Source organism: Pholcus phalangioides, unplaced genomic scaffold, assembly GCF_987345545.1.
Source record: "Pholcus phalangioides strain wild (caught in Gottingen) unplaced genomic scaffold, Ppha-v1.0 ptg000015l_1, whole genome shotgun sequence".
Lineage (NCBI taxonomy): Eukaryota > Metazoa > Arthropoda > Arachnida > Araneae > Pholcidae > Pholcus > Pholcus phalangioides.
Genome location: NW_028301608.1, coordinates 61,351,145 through 61,367,887, shown reverse-complemented (window position 1 = coordinate 61,367,887; position 16,743 = coordinate 61,351,145). Strand labels below are relative to the sequence as shown.

At 33.0% G+C, this 16,743-nt stretch overlaps 1 protein-coding gene across 1 annotated transcript in view; it reads left to right on the top strand.

The window, feature by feature from the left end:
• The first annotated feature begins 972 nt into the window (after positions 1–972).
• The window catches only part of LOC149076410 (protein lin-28 homolog), a 180,511-nt gene continuing 164,740 nt past the window's right edge, over positions 973–16,743 (top strand). Inside the window, exon 1 of the mRNA XM_089243964.1 lies at positions 973–1,459. Within this exon, the coding sequence (XP_089100090.1) occupies positions 1,210–1,459 (250 nt within the window). The 5' untranslated portion in view covers positions 973–1,209. The remainder of the gene's footprint in view (positions 1,460–16,743) is intronic.

Genomic DNA, 16,743 nt, shown 5'->3' with positions numbered 1-16,743 from the left:
TGTGATTATCTGAGTGAATTTCCAAACATGCCGGTAACCTCAAGTGATGTCGCAGGTATAAGCTGCTAATGGCAACATAACGCTTTGAGTATGTAGGCTATAGGCCCTATGTGAGAAAATTGAACTTTTGTAAAAGCTACAACGTGGAACACCAATACGAATGTCGTGTGAATAGTACGGAATCGGACGATCAACTTTTTGCGAACTTCAGAAACCACACATAGAAAAAACATTTTTCGATTGCTTTCCCAGCCATGTCTACAGAAATAATTAAAGAATACAAATGAAGGGATTTTTTTCTATTGATAACTAGCAACGGTATACAAATTAGAAATTATACTTTAAAATGAAATTATCTGACGCATATAAATTGCTTTATTAATTTTTTTTTCAAAGGAAAATATGAATCAAAGTGCTCAGAGTGCTTATACTACTACTTTAAATAGATAAATTTAGGAAATAAACAAAAGTGTATCGATAATCCGGAATCACCTAGGTCCCGAGGAGTCTGGATATGAGAGGTTCTACTGTAATAGCTAAGACATTCAAACTGAAATACTGGACAGAAGAAAAACATCTGAAAGTTACAAAAATAATCAAATTCCTTCAAATTAAAGTTTCAAATTTTTCTAAGAAGTATAATAGTTGAAAGTCCTTCAAATGTGTTAATTGAAATCCTCAATTGTTCCATCTGAATTAAAATTGAAGTCCAGTAAAAGGAAAAGATCACACGCCTGTTTTGAAGAAAGCACGTGTTTGGGCGTAAACACTTCCACCATGCGACCAATAGAACATCGAGTAGACACCGCACGTGATCCGAGAAGCGTGCCAGAACGACCAATGAACATCGAGCATACTTTTCTGCCGCCGTCTCTCCCACTTCCTCCACCTTCGATTCAACGTTTTTCTCAATCCATCTTGATCTGTATGACAGCAGCAAAAGAATTTTTTTTCCTTTTTGCTTGCTTGTTCAAAAATAATACTTGGCAGATTTTAGTGTCTTCCACAGACTCTCTCGTTCCTTTCTGTATCTCCTCTCCACCTAGCTTCTTCCTTCCACCCCCCTCTTTCCACGAGTCTCTTTCTGGACTCTTTCGCATGTGAAAGGCTATTATTATTAGTTTAGTGTCCTCAAAAGAAGCATAAATAGACGTCTAATGATTTTTCTTTTCTTTAAATTCTGGACGATGCGTTTCAAAGAAGTTTTTAATGTCAACTTTTAAGCCAAGTTGTATTATTATCTGCGTAGAAGAAAAATACAGCAAGGGAAGAAGGAGGAGGATAAGCGCAGCAGTATCTCGACGGAGTTCCAGCGGGGATAATAATGCCGATGAAGGTGCTGTTTTGACGGGTTGTGCAAAATACGAAGAGCTCGTAGGAGAACTTTATCATAAGACGTTTTTTCTGCTGCTGAGTTGCAAAAGAAATTCTAAAGGCATACCCATGGGCAGCATCAACGGTAAGAGATGTTTTATTAACTTTGTTGTGACACTGGTCAACTGATAAAATATTCTTTTTTTTTCCCAAGTCCATAGAAGTTTTGGAAAATATGAAATTTTTTCCGACGATCATTGAAAATTTCGATGACTTAAAATTCAAAATGTTGAAATTTTGAAGACACAAAAAAATTCAAAGTTCTCTAACATATTTGAAATTCCTAGTGAATAACTTAACCCTTTAATGCACATCGTGTAGTTGATAAGATGCAAGCAATCGATAATCAACCATTCCACTCACCTGCCATCAAAAAGAAAAATTAAATTGCTGTACTACTGGATTCTTATCCGCAGAAACTAATGGTAAATTTCAAGTTATGAAATGAAATTTATACGTTGAAGGGTTAAAGAGGAATCCTTGTACATAGATAGATATTTAGTTTGGCAGAGTCAGTTTTGGAGGTGGCAACACATAATTGCATTTTAAAACATCAACATAAAAAAAAAACGGGGCAGCATCAAGGAAAATGTAAAAAAAAAGAATTAAAAGTTATATTTTTCAAAAAACCATCATCACTACATAACATCCAGTTGTCTTTAAATCTTGCATAAACAAGTGTAGAGTGACATGATCTACATATAAGTTATTAAATTCAATTTTCGTGTATCTATTCAAGAGTAAAACAGAAATCTTTTTGTAGCATTTTATCATCATAAATTAAAAAATGTTTTCGATAAGCTGGGAAATAAGTTCACAAAATAGAATTTATCGATAAAAATTCACTAAAAAAAGAAGAAGAAAGAAAATTTTCACTTTTGAGTGGTGCTTCTTTGAAGATAGCAATGAACTTAATTATTTGAGTGTATTCGGTCAAAGAAAGCCCAATTTCAGAGGTCGGAAAAAATCCGTTCTTTAAGCAAATTACGAGTTCACCTCTGTCAACACTTGGTTTTTAGAACCTTATTTAATTTTTAACTATATGTACGGGATTAGGGGAACGCCAAAATTATTGATCCGAGGACCCATACCAAAGTAATTTTCTTTTACGGGACCTTGTATAAACAATTTTTGTGGGCTTTTAAAATATTCCAACATACAGGAGTAAATTTAGAGCAACTCGCACCTGCGCAGATACTTTGCGCATCAGATACTCAATCGAATGAATTGAATGCATTTTACACACATTTTTCTTCGGGAGTAAATGCTCTTGTGGTTTATTTGTTTTCTTTTATCAATAAAAACTTGTAGGGTACTGATTGATTGATCCGATTAATATCGTAATATGTCACAGTAACAATATTCTTTACCATACTTTAACGCATTATGAAGTTAAATCCAAAGATTGTTTTTTTTTTGCGATTTTTTTTTTTTTTTTGTGCATTTGTAAAAGACATAACCGTTTGTGAAAATCGACAATATTTTATATTCTACTCTAATTAGCTAGTCAGAATGATTAGCATATTGCTATTTAAGAAGTTGTTCAATGTAGAATTTCGATAAACAAATCCAAGCGTCAAATGAATCCCAATTCAAAGAGAAAATCTAATCAAACCCTTCCATCCAATGGACATTGTTTAAAGAGCATGTTTATATGCATGTTTTTATCTGCGACCATAAACTTATGAGGGAAAAAGAACAACTTCGTGAAGACAAGTCGGTGAGTAAATGTGAAAAGTTCCGTAAACAAGGAATATGTGGGAGAAAAAAAAGGACCTTGAAGTTTCCTCACGGGTTGAGACAAACTGAGGGGAGGATTTAAAAAAAAGATTTTCACTCAAGTTTAAGAAACAAGGGGAAAGATGAGGGGAAAATTTGTCCCTGAAATCCGGAGAACAATAATAGAAACTACCGAGAAGTTGCCTTTTTCACTGTTTTTACTCAATCTGTAAAATTCGAGTTGCCGACTTGTATAAGAAAATGTTTTGAAATAACTGTATGAGGAAAAAAATTTAATGATCGAAATATACTGCTCGGTTCTCGCAGTTAACCTTTCACTATACGTTATTATGTTAATTATTGACGCTATGCAACGGAAACAATAGTGCCATCCGGATTTCTTGTCGAGTAGATAAATTTTCGAGACTCGATACAGTATTTAAATTATATGCATATACGTAATTCTCCAGCTGTTTTTTTCCTTTTCTTTCAATGTGAAGTTGATTGATTCGGAAATAGTAAATTATTTCCTTTTATCATTTTGCACATATAAAGTTAACTGAAAGCTTTCCGATTTGTTAAGTTTTTATTTCTGAAGGGAAAGTTAATTTCTAAAGGAAATCTATACTAGGCTGTAATATGCATGTCCAACCCATAGCCCAGAAGCCGAATGTGGCAGTCGGAGTCATCTTCTGTGGCCCGCGAACTCGAACTTAATTTTGGTGAAATGAATTAAATTTGTTCACAATAGCATCGTTTGGTATTTTTGAATGAGCTGGTGATTAAAGCGGAGTCCTTTCCATTGTAATTTCCACTATGGATTCAAACGGGCCTGAGGTTAAAATTGCACCAATATCTAGTACAGATAGATCCCATGTGAAAAAAAATGTGGTTTAGGTTTTAAAACTTTCACTATGTGCATTATAAAATTTAAGAAAAAACATTCAGCCATAAAACATTTTATTTGATTGTGGCCAGCGACCGTTTATCAAGTGGCCTATGAAAGATTACCAAACCACTCAAGTGGTCCATACTCTCCAAAAGGTCGAGTTATTGTTGTTGTGTACCAATTGCACACCGTAGGCAGGTCCGTATTTAGGGTCTCTTTTTATCTTCTTTACAGTTGAATATTTTACAGTTATCACCACCATCAAACAGTTTGCATGGAGCACAGAACTAATTATGGCACAGCAAGTACTCTTTATTGAAAGTCTCTCGTCATTAACTATATCTCTTATAAAGAAAAGATGTTTTGTCAAATTAGTTTTACTGTCACCCTACTGCTAGTACCACATTTTTTTCTGAAGTTATTGATTTAAAGCTTCAAAATGTAACGCGTTAATATAATGCAACAAACAATACTAAAATTTCTCAAGAAAATTCAAGTTATATAATTATATGTTATGGTAAAAGCCTGAAGACCGGTAAAACCTAGGATTTTCCAAAGCGAACTGATAAAAAAGTCTGAAAAATGCTCGTGAACGTTCCTATTTTCGGCTTTTACTAAACCAATCGGTGAAAGCCCAATCACCACTAAATTATTAATACTTAATAATATATATATTTATTTTTCCATAAAAATGATTTTTAATTATAATTGGTTTTTTTTTATCATAATGTTTCCAAATGATAGAGTCAACATGTTCAAAACACTTCATAAATTAATATTAACGGTACTTATAACCGTTTCCATTTCGAGCTTTCATCAATTTGCTTCGGTTACTAGTAAATCCTGGGATTTCACCGTGACCGTCTTTCATCAGTGCAAGAAACTAATAGCTAAAAAATTAGCCTTCATACTTCATGCCAAAATAGAAATAGAGAATTTTTTTTTCATTTCATCGCTTTGCTTTCCATTATTGATTTTTACAGAATGGCCTTCGCATTCTTGTCAAAAGTGTTCAAATGAAGTAACAATTTTTCAATTACCGTTCATTTTACTACCATTTTTCTGTCTCCCCATTTTGTAATCCAATACAGCGAACGTCTCTCTCATGATGTGTCTGGAGACACTGACCTCAAAATGTTGGTTGTGAAGAATGAATACTGAAAGGATCTTGTGTTTAACAGGGGAGATTTGCAGTGGGACAAAACTTACATAGTACAGCTGAAACATAGTGAAAATGCATTTCCGGTAGACAAGTTCTGAGGCGTATTTTTGTCTGAAAAGTGCATGAAAAAAAAGGGATAGCATCACACACACACGGTAATTTATTGTGCCTAAAGAAAACAGATACTGTGCAAACAAACTCAGTAAAAAAAAATCGATTTCCTCTTATTCTTTGAGGAAAAATTAATTTGAAATACTAAGAATCAAACACACACAAAAATTACAAAATAGTGAAACTTTGTTACAATGACATTAAAAATTCATTCAAGAATTAAAATTGTGCAATATCTTATACTCTCGATGTATTTGTACAGTCAGGTGTTTTCGCCGATCACATTGATAAGTGGCAGCTTATTATTTACAAGAGAAAGGTAAGATTTGAATACAAAAAAAGACAAAAAGGGGTTCGAGTCCTGTACTGGTCATTACAATAAAAATGTTTGTATACGCTAAAATTATTATTATAAAATTCTGTCGCAATTTAGTACAAAAAATACAATAATTAATGACAGAAAAAAATAATAATTTTATGTATTAGTAAGACAATAGAGGAAGTTAAGGAAAAAAAAACATCAGACAGAAAAAGGTAAAGGAATTAGTATAATAATTAATAATAAGTGGTGGCAGGATATGTGCAATTAGTGTAAATAATAAGCATGTTGTAACTGGGATTTATTATGATACTTATGAAATATTAAGAACATGAATCAACATATTCATAATAAAATTCTGTACAGTGTGCATGCTATAACAGGACGTATGGCATTTTGCTGGCAAACCGTTGATCGTAGAGACTTACTTCCTGCTAGAAAAATATCCAAATAACGTGCAGTGCACAAATATGGCATTCATGTTGCTAGAGGGGGTTGTATAGTTATTAAAATAAAAATGTTAACTCTTTGTGTGGATACGCTGTGCTAAAAAACCCAATTAGAAAGTTATTGTCCTGTCAAACGTTATCTCTCCTCACGCCAACAAAAAAATGTCCACTTTTCTAAGTGCAGTATTCACTGAGATATTTGAATTCGAAAAATGGAGGGAAGTTGGAGAAAAACTGCATTAAATGCTGGTGAAACGGGTTTTCCGTATTTAATGCTGCCCCCCCCCCCTTCCTAGGTTTTTCTAATTCGAGAATATCTCAGTTAATATTGCGCGTAGAAACATGGAATTTTTTTATTTGGTATCGAAAGAGACAGGACAACAACTTTTTAATTGGGTTTTCGGGCACACGGGAACGGTATAAAAAGTTAATTTTTTTTTTTAATAAGTATATTCATAAGTACCCCTTGCAACACGAATTACATACCTGAGTACTTCACGTTATTTGAATACTTTTTCAAGTTGGAAATATGCCTCATTGTCCATTCGTGTTACTGTTTATGGCCTACGGAAGGATTATATCCCTTTGGGTCAAATAGTGTTTGTTTTTTAGTTTTGTCTTTCTGCCTTGTATGTTTCTGATTTTGTCTAGTCTATATAAATAAATAAAAAATAAAAAAAAAAGTATGCCTCTAGTACCGACGGTTCGCCAGTAAAATGCCTTACGCCCCGTTACCTATGCACTCTGTATATCCAATATCCATGCCACTGCAGTAGCCTACATATACAATTTTCTACGTTTTTTTTACAATTAAAAAGTAAAATATTGGGCACATGTTATTTACAACATTTTTTTTCCTATTTAGTTTATATACGGAGTTATTAATACTGGGGGGGGGGGGGATATTCAAGCTTTGTTTTAAGAGGAAAATGTCAGGATGAAATAAAAAAGGGATTTCAATACCTGGAATTTGAAATAGGTGGAGCTTGACAAACTTTTTTTTCAATTTGAAAACGTATACAGTTCTCTTTTTAATTTCGATGGGAAGGGTATTACAAAACTTCGAAATGAGAAAACTAAAACGTTTTTTGAGTTACACCAAATGTGTTTTGAACTAAAGGTAGGGAATATGTGGAATTAGGAAGATCGGGGATGTGCTGGATGAGTTTATAAGTAGAGATTTGATTCTTTCTGATTATCATTAAATGATCTATAAAAATACAGACATCGCAGAGGTAAAATCTGGAGTTGATGGAAAAGTTAAATTCGTACAATAAAGTTACGACTGAATGAGAACTTTATTTTTTCTCTCAGTAATAAGTACAAAAACTTCATTAAGTTCTTTTAGAAATTCAAATATTCAGTTGCTAAGGAAAAAAGCTCAACATTAATAAATAGTGACACCTCTCTTTTGCGGACACCGGTGGGACAAAAAAATTCGTCCGTAAAGGAGGGGTGACCGAAAAGCATGCTTTTATTATGCACGGGGGGATTTATTATTTGGCCATAAAAGTGTAGTGCCCGCATCTGAGGGGTTTTACTGTATCGAATCAAATCAGTTTTAAGAGATGTCACCCAAAACAGTTGTTTTCAAAAGATGATTCGCAAACACCCGGGCATAGGGTGAAGGGGATATTCGAAATTTGTTTCACAACAAAGACAATGGAATAGTAATGAGGCGGAGGCGGCTGTCCTTGGTTCCCTTGGTGTTTGACGAAGAGGTCCTCAAGTTGTAACTTAAAAATTCTTATCTAGAAGCAATGATGAAATATTAATTTAACATGATAAAAGCGATTGATTTTGATAACATAAAAATGAAATTTTCGAATATATTTCAGCTTTTTTTCTTCCCAAGAGCCTTAAAAGTCTTAAAATTTCAATTCAAAAGTTTTCTAGTGTAGAATGTATAAATGTAAATGTATAATGAAAAAAAATATATATATAGCTCACAGAGAGGATATATGAGACAATTTTCTGATTAACTAGAGTGTGAATCAATTGAACCTTTCAACTTAAATTTTTTAACTTAATTCTTTAACTTTCGATTTAAAGTTAAAAAATTTAAATCGATTATTTTTAGTTGTCAACCTTTCCCCCTCTCCCCTTCAAATGATCACTTATAATAATTGATAATAATTAGCACATAATATAATATTGATCGATGCTTTAAAAATTTATTTCATTTATTTTTGGCCGGTATTACATAATAAAAGTTATAGAAAGTTATTTTATAAAACTTGAAAGTACAACAAATAACCGTATCGGTTACATTCGAAGGAATGTATCCAATAAGTTTATTGGTTGTTTTTTTTTTCAAGTTTTGTAAAAATCTTTTATCATAATTGCATAGTGTAATCCCGGCCTAAGACCTGTATTGCACTATAAAAGTTTCATAAAAGTTCATTTATAAAACTCGAAAAATACAACCAATAAGAGGATCGATTGCATTTGCTAGAATGTTACCGATGCTCTTATTGGTTGCATTTTTAACTTTTATAAAAGAATTTTCAACAAACTTTTATAGTGTAATTTGGCAGGCTGTTACTAATTACACTTTAGAAGTTTTGTAAAAGCTCTTTTTGATAAAACGTAAAAAATACAACCAATAATCTCATAGGTTACGTTTGAGGATATGCAACCAATTATATCTTATTGGTTATATTTTTCAAGTTTTATAAAAGGATTTTTAGAAAACTTTTATGTTGTAATCCTGGCCATAGGCACTTATTACTCAAATGTAACCAAGTATGAGAATGGATGAAAAGCTTCGGTCGAAGAAATCTATTATTCTAAACTACGCGTATATTCCAGGAGGGGGGTCTGTGGGCTGACGCTTCTGATATATGAAAACTGTCGTTTACACTGGGACCCCTTCCGAAATTAATTAAAAACTGAATTCATCACGTAGTTGTCTAAACCGATTTGTATTATTCCATTATATTTGTTAGGCCGGGAGTACACTGTAAAAGTCAGATAAAAGATCTTTTATAAAGCTTGAAAAAAAACCAATAAGCCTATTGCTTATATTCGCTCGAATGTAAGCCGATTAGCTTATTGGTTGCATTTTGAATTTTATAAAATAACTATTATAAAAGTTTTAGAGTGTAGTCCCGGCTTTATAGAAAAATTTGGTCAAATTGATAAATGCTTCGCAAATCTCGTAATTTTTTTCCTTTTTTTTAAATTATAATTTTCTGTTAAGGCGTTTTCAATATGAGCATTGGGGTTTGTTAACATTGAACATCGTTGAGGTTTGTGTAGGGTTTATGTCAAACAAATCCAGTTAGTTTGCATTTTTAATTGCAAATTTCAACCAAATTTAAAATTTGAACGAGTCAATTAATTTCGAAAAATTTAATCGCGATTAAAAAATAATTGATTAATCAGAAAAACCTGATTATATCATTTTTTGTTGGATCACCGAATTTCAGAACATTTTATTAGTAGTAAAACAGTTTATGCTATAGAAAATCATTATCGGTGTTGTGATTTTGAGCGCTCTTAACGTATATGTACCCCTGATTAGGGGGCCGTTCAAGTATTACGTAAGCAAATTTTTAGCCATTTTTGACCCCCTCCCCCCTTGTCAGCAAAAGTCAGCAAAACGCTGACCCCCCTCCTCCCCTTGTCAGCAAAATTTCGTCATCAGCTCTGCCCCTCTGAATCCTAACTCATATTTTCATAAAGGGTGGTTGATGACGTAAGCATTATCCAAACCCCCCCCCTCCCCCCTTGTCATCAAAAGTCAGCAAATCGGAAACCCCCTTCCCCACCCCATCGATGATGACGTAATACTTGAACGGTCCCTAGGGCCGTAAGTATGACTTTTGTCACCTGGGGACAACCACAATTTAGCATACCCCCCCCCCCCCACAACTTTAAAATTCGGTGATTTTATTACGGTAATCTTTGTTCCCACATAAAACTGCCCCACCACCTAAATTTTGCCGATTGGAACAGTTGATTCCCCGAGCCACGCTAATTCCAGCCCTGCACCTGACCATCACCTTGTAAAGCAGAAAAATGTCTAGCTAAAGATGGCGCTGCCCTGACCCAATACTTTACTTAATTTAAACTTTATTATCCTCTTCGTTCCAGAAGCACACATATGTATACCTTTATTTCTAACGGTTTTAAGTGGTTTTATAATGATTCTTTTTTGAAGTTAAGACTTGAGGTATGTGTAAAAGGGCACCCAACTCAAATGATTCTTGTAAAGATATCGACCCAAATTAATTAATTTTTTTCAATTTCTTTTTGTCTTTTTAAAGAGCATTTTGACATACAATAAACATAAATCAATCGAAAAAAAAATTTAATGGTTAGTGTTGACTTTTTGAAGAGGTCAATGATTCTCCATGATTTTCAAAGATTTTTCTCTAGTTTAAAAAGTTGTTACTAGAATTAATTTAAAAAAATTAACAGTACCAAGAAAAGACTAGTTTAACAACTAACTGGCATTTCAAATTACTTCAAATGTGACATTATTATTATTATTTTATTATAAAAGTGACATTCATTCCGGAAAATGTCACTTGTGGCAGAAGAAAAATGAGGTACAGTACGAAATAGAAAGAAATGATCCTTAGCACAACCAGAAGAAAAAAAGAAAAATTCCTCCAGAAAGAGGGAACGGAATGCAATGGGGAAAAGTTATATCTCAAGAAAATTTTCCAGCAGAATCTTCCCAGGATAATAAGTGATACATTTGTTACAACTTCGATAGCAGAAAAGAACAGTTTGTGTTCGGAATGACACTTTCAGGGCTACGGCGTGTGGCGGGATGCTGCAGAGAATAAAGGAAGAGGGGACTGTGAAGATGGAAAATGAAACTTAATCTCGATCCATATCCCAAGGGGAATCGACACTATGATTAAAGATCTCATGTTCCCTCATAACCGTAAATTAGAACAGTCCAGAAGAAAATGTTCGGCTGGCACATTACAGTGGGAAACGATGACCAAAAAAAAAATCATTTTTCTTTTCTATATATACATTTTTTTTTCAGACAGAATCGTTAACTTCACTATAGTGCAGGGTAGATTGAGTTTTCTAAATGCTGACCGTTAATATCACAATGTTCCTGTCGATATTTATTCAAATACTTCATAGGAGTTTATCACTTCTCCCCCTGTTGGCTACAATTAGAGTGTAAATTAAAGAATTTTCCTGAAACCATGCACATATTGCGAAAATATATTCCTATGTAAATTTATACTTCATAAGTTAGACAAGTAACTTGGAACTAATCCTCTGGTTATGTAAATTTAACAACATTCATATTGATATATTATCTATCAATCAAGTTTCATAAATTTTTAATGACTTAAATCTGTAGTAGACTTATATACTTGTTTTCAGCATAACTAAATTTAGTTATATGTAGCGTTAATCAAAAAGTTTTTCCTAAAGATTACTCAAATAAAAGCCTAGACAATTCCTGGTTGTGATGTCGCAGGGAATTTTTCTCTAATAGGGTTGTGAATAAATAGCTTACCATCGGGAATCGGGAGTTCAAACTCAATTGACGCGTTTGAAATAAATAAAATGAACCTACGTACATTGGGATAAATCGAGAAGCTATCCATACTTACATAGACTACCATTTTTTTAATGGACATGCATTATATTTTATCATATTTTTTTTTCCTCTTATTGGGTGGTTGTATTTTTGATGTAATTTAGATATATTTGAAATCCATATTTTTTATGGACATCTTTTTTGAGCCATCTCGTTAGTCATTTTGCCTGTTGTGGCCTTGTATTTGTATTAATCTTACACATTAAAAAGCATTAGAAAATATATTCGTGCTATTGGAAGGAATTCTAAGATTTTGATTACGCATTTAATATATAATAAATCTAATTATAAGCAATATTGAATTCGCTATTCAAACAGAAGTTTTCCAGAACTCACAAGACAGTGAATGCTTTGAAAATTTTAACATTTACAGTAATAAGAATTTTAATAATTCCTTCATAGGGTTTCAATGAAACTTAGTCTTTAGGCCACGTACTTGACTCACATGCCCTAGACGGGCATGGAAATTGAAATTCTGATTTTATTTTATAGGAACGACATTGAAAATATTGAAATAGTTTATTAATGTAGAAAGTCAAATATTTCAGGGGTTAATTCATTTGATTAATGTAGATATAATTTGGTTAATGTAGAAATGTAAGTCTCGGATAGAGAGCAACAGGTCTACAACGATACAATTATTCTATCACAACACTTCACTCATGGTTCGAAAAATAGATGGCAGCACTTTTTATAAGCACGACACAGAAACAAACTTAACCTTATGCTGATAACACATACACGCGCATTTCAACATGTATACTCATTCGTTTAAAATTCCATTGAGGAATATGGACGAGGTGCGTGTATGGTGTAGTAGTGGTTAAATGTGGATGCAATAGTACATGCAATAGCAATTTAATAGCTGTAAAAGCAGATCATAAAACATCTTAGTCAGTTATGATTTAATTCTAGTTGCACTGGTAGTACTCGATATAACCTTGAACGAAATATGGTAATGCTTCTCTTGTTGCCTTTATTTATTTTAATTTTTTCAGACTATTTGAAAACAGGTAACAATTCTTTGTAAAAATTATTTTTGAACAATATTTTGGATTATTTTTTAAAAAAAATAATCCAAAATAGCTTCAATTTACAGCACCTGTAGTTTCTTTATTCAGAATCTAGTTCAAGGCAAGGAATTTACGTAATGAATATACAGGGTAGTAAAGAGAGTCCCTTGGCCGCATTTCACTAACGAAAATTTCTAAAAAAAAGTATCGAAATAACGTGTAGACAAAGATCGGAGAAAAGTTGGAAAAAAAAGTATAAATTAAAAAAATAATGATTTTGTTGCTTGCTCATATATGCTCAATTCCCCCCCCCCCTCTCCTTAATTTCTCCAATTTTTGGAATTCAAAGAATATAGCGAATACTGCTCCTTGAAACGTAGATATTTTTTTTATTTTTTTTTTTGGCCTAAGGAGAGGCAGGGCAACATGTTTATGATTGGGTTTTTGAGGATAGGTTGTCCGTATAAAAAGTTAATATTGTTTATTTTAATAACTACACAACCCCTTGCAACATGAATGACGTATATGGGTTCTGCACGTTATTCGGATAATTTTTCTAATTGGAAGCATGCTGCCTCTAGGATCACCAGTAAAATTCGGTCAAGGAACTTTCTTTGCTACCCTGTGTAATGAATCACATATAGGAATATATTTAAATAATCATTCTTTTTATAGTTTACGGCATGGGTATATATCACGGTAAATGTGATAAATCGGTTATTATGCATACATAAAAACCACATTTTTCACCTTTACTCTAAAAGATAATTTTATTCGTACATTTTCCTTCATCATTTGGTGTCTCTTTTTCTTTTACAGATTTCCTATTACCCTATGAAAATTTTTTAATGAATATTTGTTTCTCGAAATATTTCACCACTATACTTACAAACAACTATTCAAAACTCGAATTAAAAAAATAATTGTAAATACCAAAAAAACACACATTATTGAATTTCGCTTCTAAAGAAAAGTTCCGGTAATAACGGTTAAGTTGAATATTTTCAAACTCAAAAATATGAATTATTTCTACCCCGTCATTTTCTATAATCAGAAATATTTGAGTATATAGATCTCATTATACCATGGAAAATTAACTTTAGGGCGCAGTAGTTTCATTATATCACTAACATTGTTTTTAAGGCTCTCTCGTTATTCTAAATCATCACAATTTCGTAAAGTACATACGTACATAAAGTTTCGTATGTAAGAATATCAACAAAGTATGAAATAATCGAAAGAATCGATATAAAACAAAAATAGAAAACATACCATTCTATAAAAATCAAGCAAACACCAGCGTGGCATTAATAGACTATTTAATGAATGGATACATCGTTCAAATTAATTTAAAAATCGAACAAATTGTATTTATTTTATATTATAATCGCCTTTCGAGCGCATTTTTTTCTGTTTTAAATATATTTTAAAAAAAAGAAAAAGTTTTACATATTGATATTCTCTCAAATCATTTTCAATTACCATACAGTGCCGTTTTAACGCATGGGCCCACCCGGACACAAGAGAAGAGACGCCTCACAAAAATGAGATGTAGTTGAAATTTTCGAGGAGCATACATATCAATTTTCCGACTAGGGCCTCAGGAAAATCACTTGGCCCGGGGGCCCATGGTGCTCTTAAGACGGCCCTGTAACCATGAGACCATCGAAGATTTAAGAAAACTTGAATCACATCAACAGTTTTCTCTTAATCCCATTTCTGCTTATGCAAATAGAAAATATACTTTTCTCATTCCGTATTTACACTTGATTTTACACAAATACTGTTGTTTTAGTACAGCAGAACTTCCCCCTTCAAAAATTAATTCAAATCAATATTATTCTGTAATTATGTAATGTAAATGTTTGAACATTTATTAAAAAAAACTACTAATATGCAAAACGTAAAAGTTTTAAAGTGTTAAAATATGTGTAACGAGAATTTGTCATGTTGTGTAAAAAGTATAGAACTTTATTTTTAAAAAATTCTTAATTTATATGGAAGGGTGAAAAGCCTTTCCAATGAATTCGGTGGCTGTTTATTTGCGAATTCAAGGCCCCCCCCCCTCCCCTCACGATCACAATTTCACACCTATAGTTGAATGGTATAGATTGATATAGATTGTGAGGAATGACGTCATACCGGAACCCTTTGTTGACCCCCTCCCGGAAACAGGGTCACAACATGAGGGGTACTGAGACTGCTTCAGAGGTTACAGACACATTTACTGTAATGTTTACCCCCTTGTTCAGAACCCTTCTCTTCTTGTAGCAAATGAAAGTTTTTCAACCTCCCGTCCCCCTTTTTTTTGTGTGAGATGGGTTTCTGTTCCAAAAATGATTCATTTCAGCCTGTTTTGACCAGGAAAGGGTCTGGAACTCTCTCTCTCTTTCTCTTCCTCTGCATAGGGTCACTGAACTATGGATAGGAAAGGGGAAGCTTCACACTTCCTGTGTTTTCATATGTCATTTTACCATGCCCTTTTGACTGATACCCCAGTAGACCACGGATCTAGACTAGACTATACTAAGAAACCATTTACACAATGTCTGTTTTTCATCGGTTTTGCACAAAACAATAATGCAGTCAGAGCTCGTTAATGGGTCAATCCTGAAAGAGCCAAAATATTACCCCATAAGCGGAGTGACCTGATAAACGGAGTAGCTCATGGCCTCGCTATAACCCCTCTCCTGCATTGGTGCACTCACGCACATCAAACCAACTTTTCGTTATTCAAATGAGTTTAGTCTTGGAAATTTATTAATTTAAGTTAAATACAGTAAATTATATTATTTACCTTAATTTTCCCTTCCATAAAATACCTACAGTCTGTATTTTTGTAGCATGGTAATTGTCAATACCACTTGAATTAAACTGGCTATAAAGCGCAGAGCCGACCTTAGGAGTGTGCGGCAAGTGCGGCCACACCGGGCCTCGCTTTTGGGGGGAGGGGTGGGGACCGCACTAACAGTAATAATATCTTTCAGAATTTCAGAATTTTCCTCCGTTGCAGAAATCTGCATTTTTATCATTTTTGGAATTATTTCTTTCATAAATTATAATTTTGACTAAATTAATTTAAATTTTTATCTAGAAAGAAATAACTTTACAAAACTCTGCATTTTCATCTTTAATTATTTCTTTAATAAATCATTTTCACAAATAATTCTTTAATTATTTCTTTCATAAATTCTGAATTTGCACCAAAAATTTGGAATTATTTCGTTAATGAAATCTGAATTTTTATGAATTTTCGAATTATTTCTTTCGTTTATTCAGAATTTTCATCAATTCTGCAATTACTTCTTTCATTTATTCTAAACTTTCGTCAATTCTGCAATTACTTCTTTTTACCGATTTGACAATTTCTTCAGTTCGAAATTTTTATTAACCTTTTTTTTCTTTGCTAATTTACATTTTTTCAGCATTCCTGTATGTCTTTGTATTAATGTATAAATTTATAAATTTTTAGACGCTGATCCCCCCCCCCTTCCACAGAATATATATAATCAGGGCTAAAGCCCCCCCCCCCCCCACTATTATTTTCGTACCAGATTCCGCGTCTGGTAAGGGCGGCCCTGATATTGCCACTTCATGAAGTGGCTAGTCAAAACCCGAAATTCGAACATTGGCTGGGTAAATTTTCAACAAAATTGTCGATTTTACGAATTTGCCAATTTCTGGCTTTGACAGTAACATATGCTATAGCCATGTAAGATACATTCGCTGGTCATGCAGATTATCACCATTTTTTGGTACAGAAAGTTGACGTAGCAAAGCTAAATGTATGTTTCCCATTCCATTAATGTCGTAATCAGAATTACTATTTTTTACAGTGATTCTGCTTCTCGATTCTTAAAAATTTTTAATTCTTTTTGCTTCAATTTTGATTTCAAGTTTATGTAGTTACATTTTTGCAGTTTATGTTTCATTGAAATGTTTTTCAATACATACTTAATTTCTTTTCAATAAAATTGGTTATCATTGAAAACGATTTGAAAACATTTTGTAGATTTGTTAAAATTAATAAACGAATGGCTCGATTAACCATATTACCATTACTATTTCCAATACGTGGACAATATTCCTGTTGAAACTTTTCATATTCCCCGTTGTGACACACATC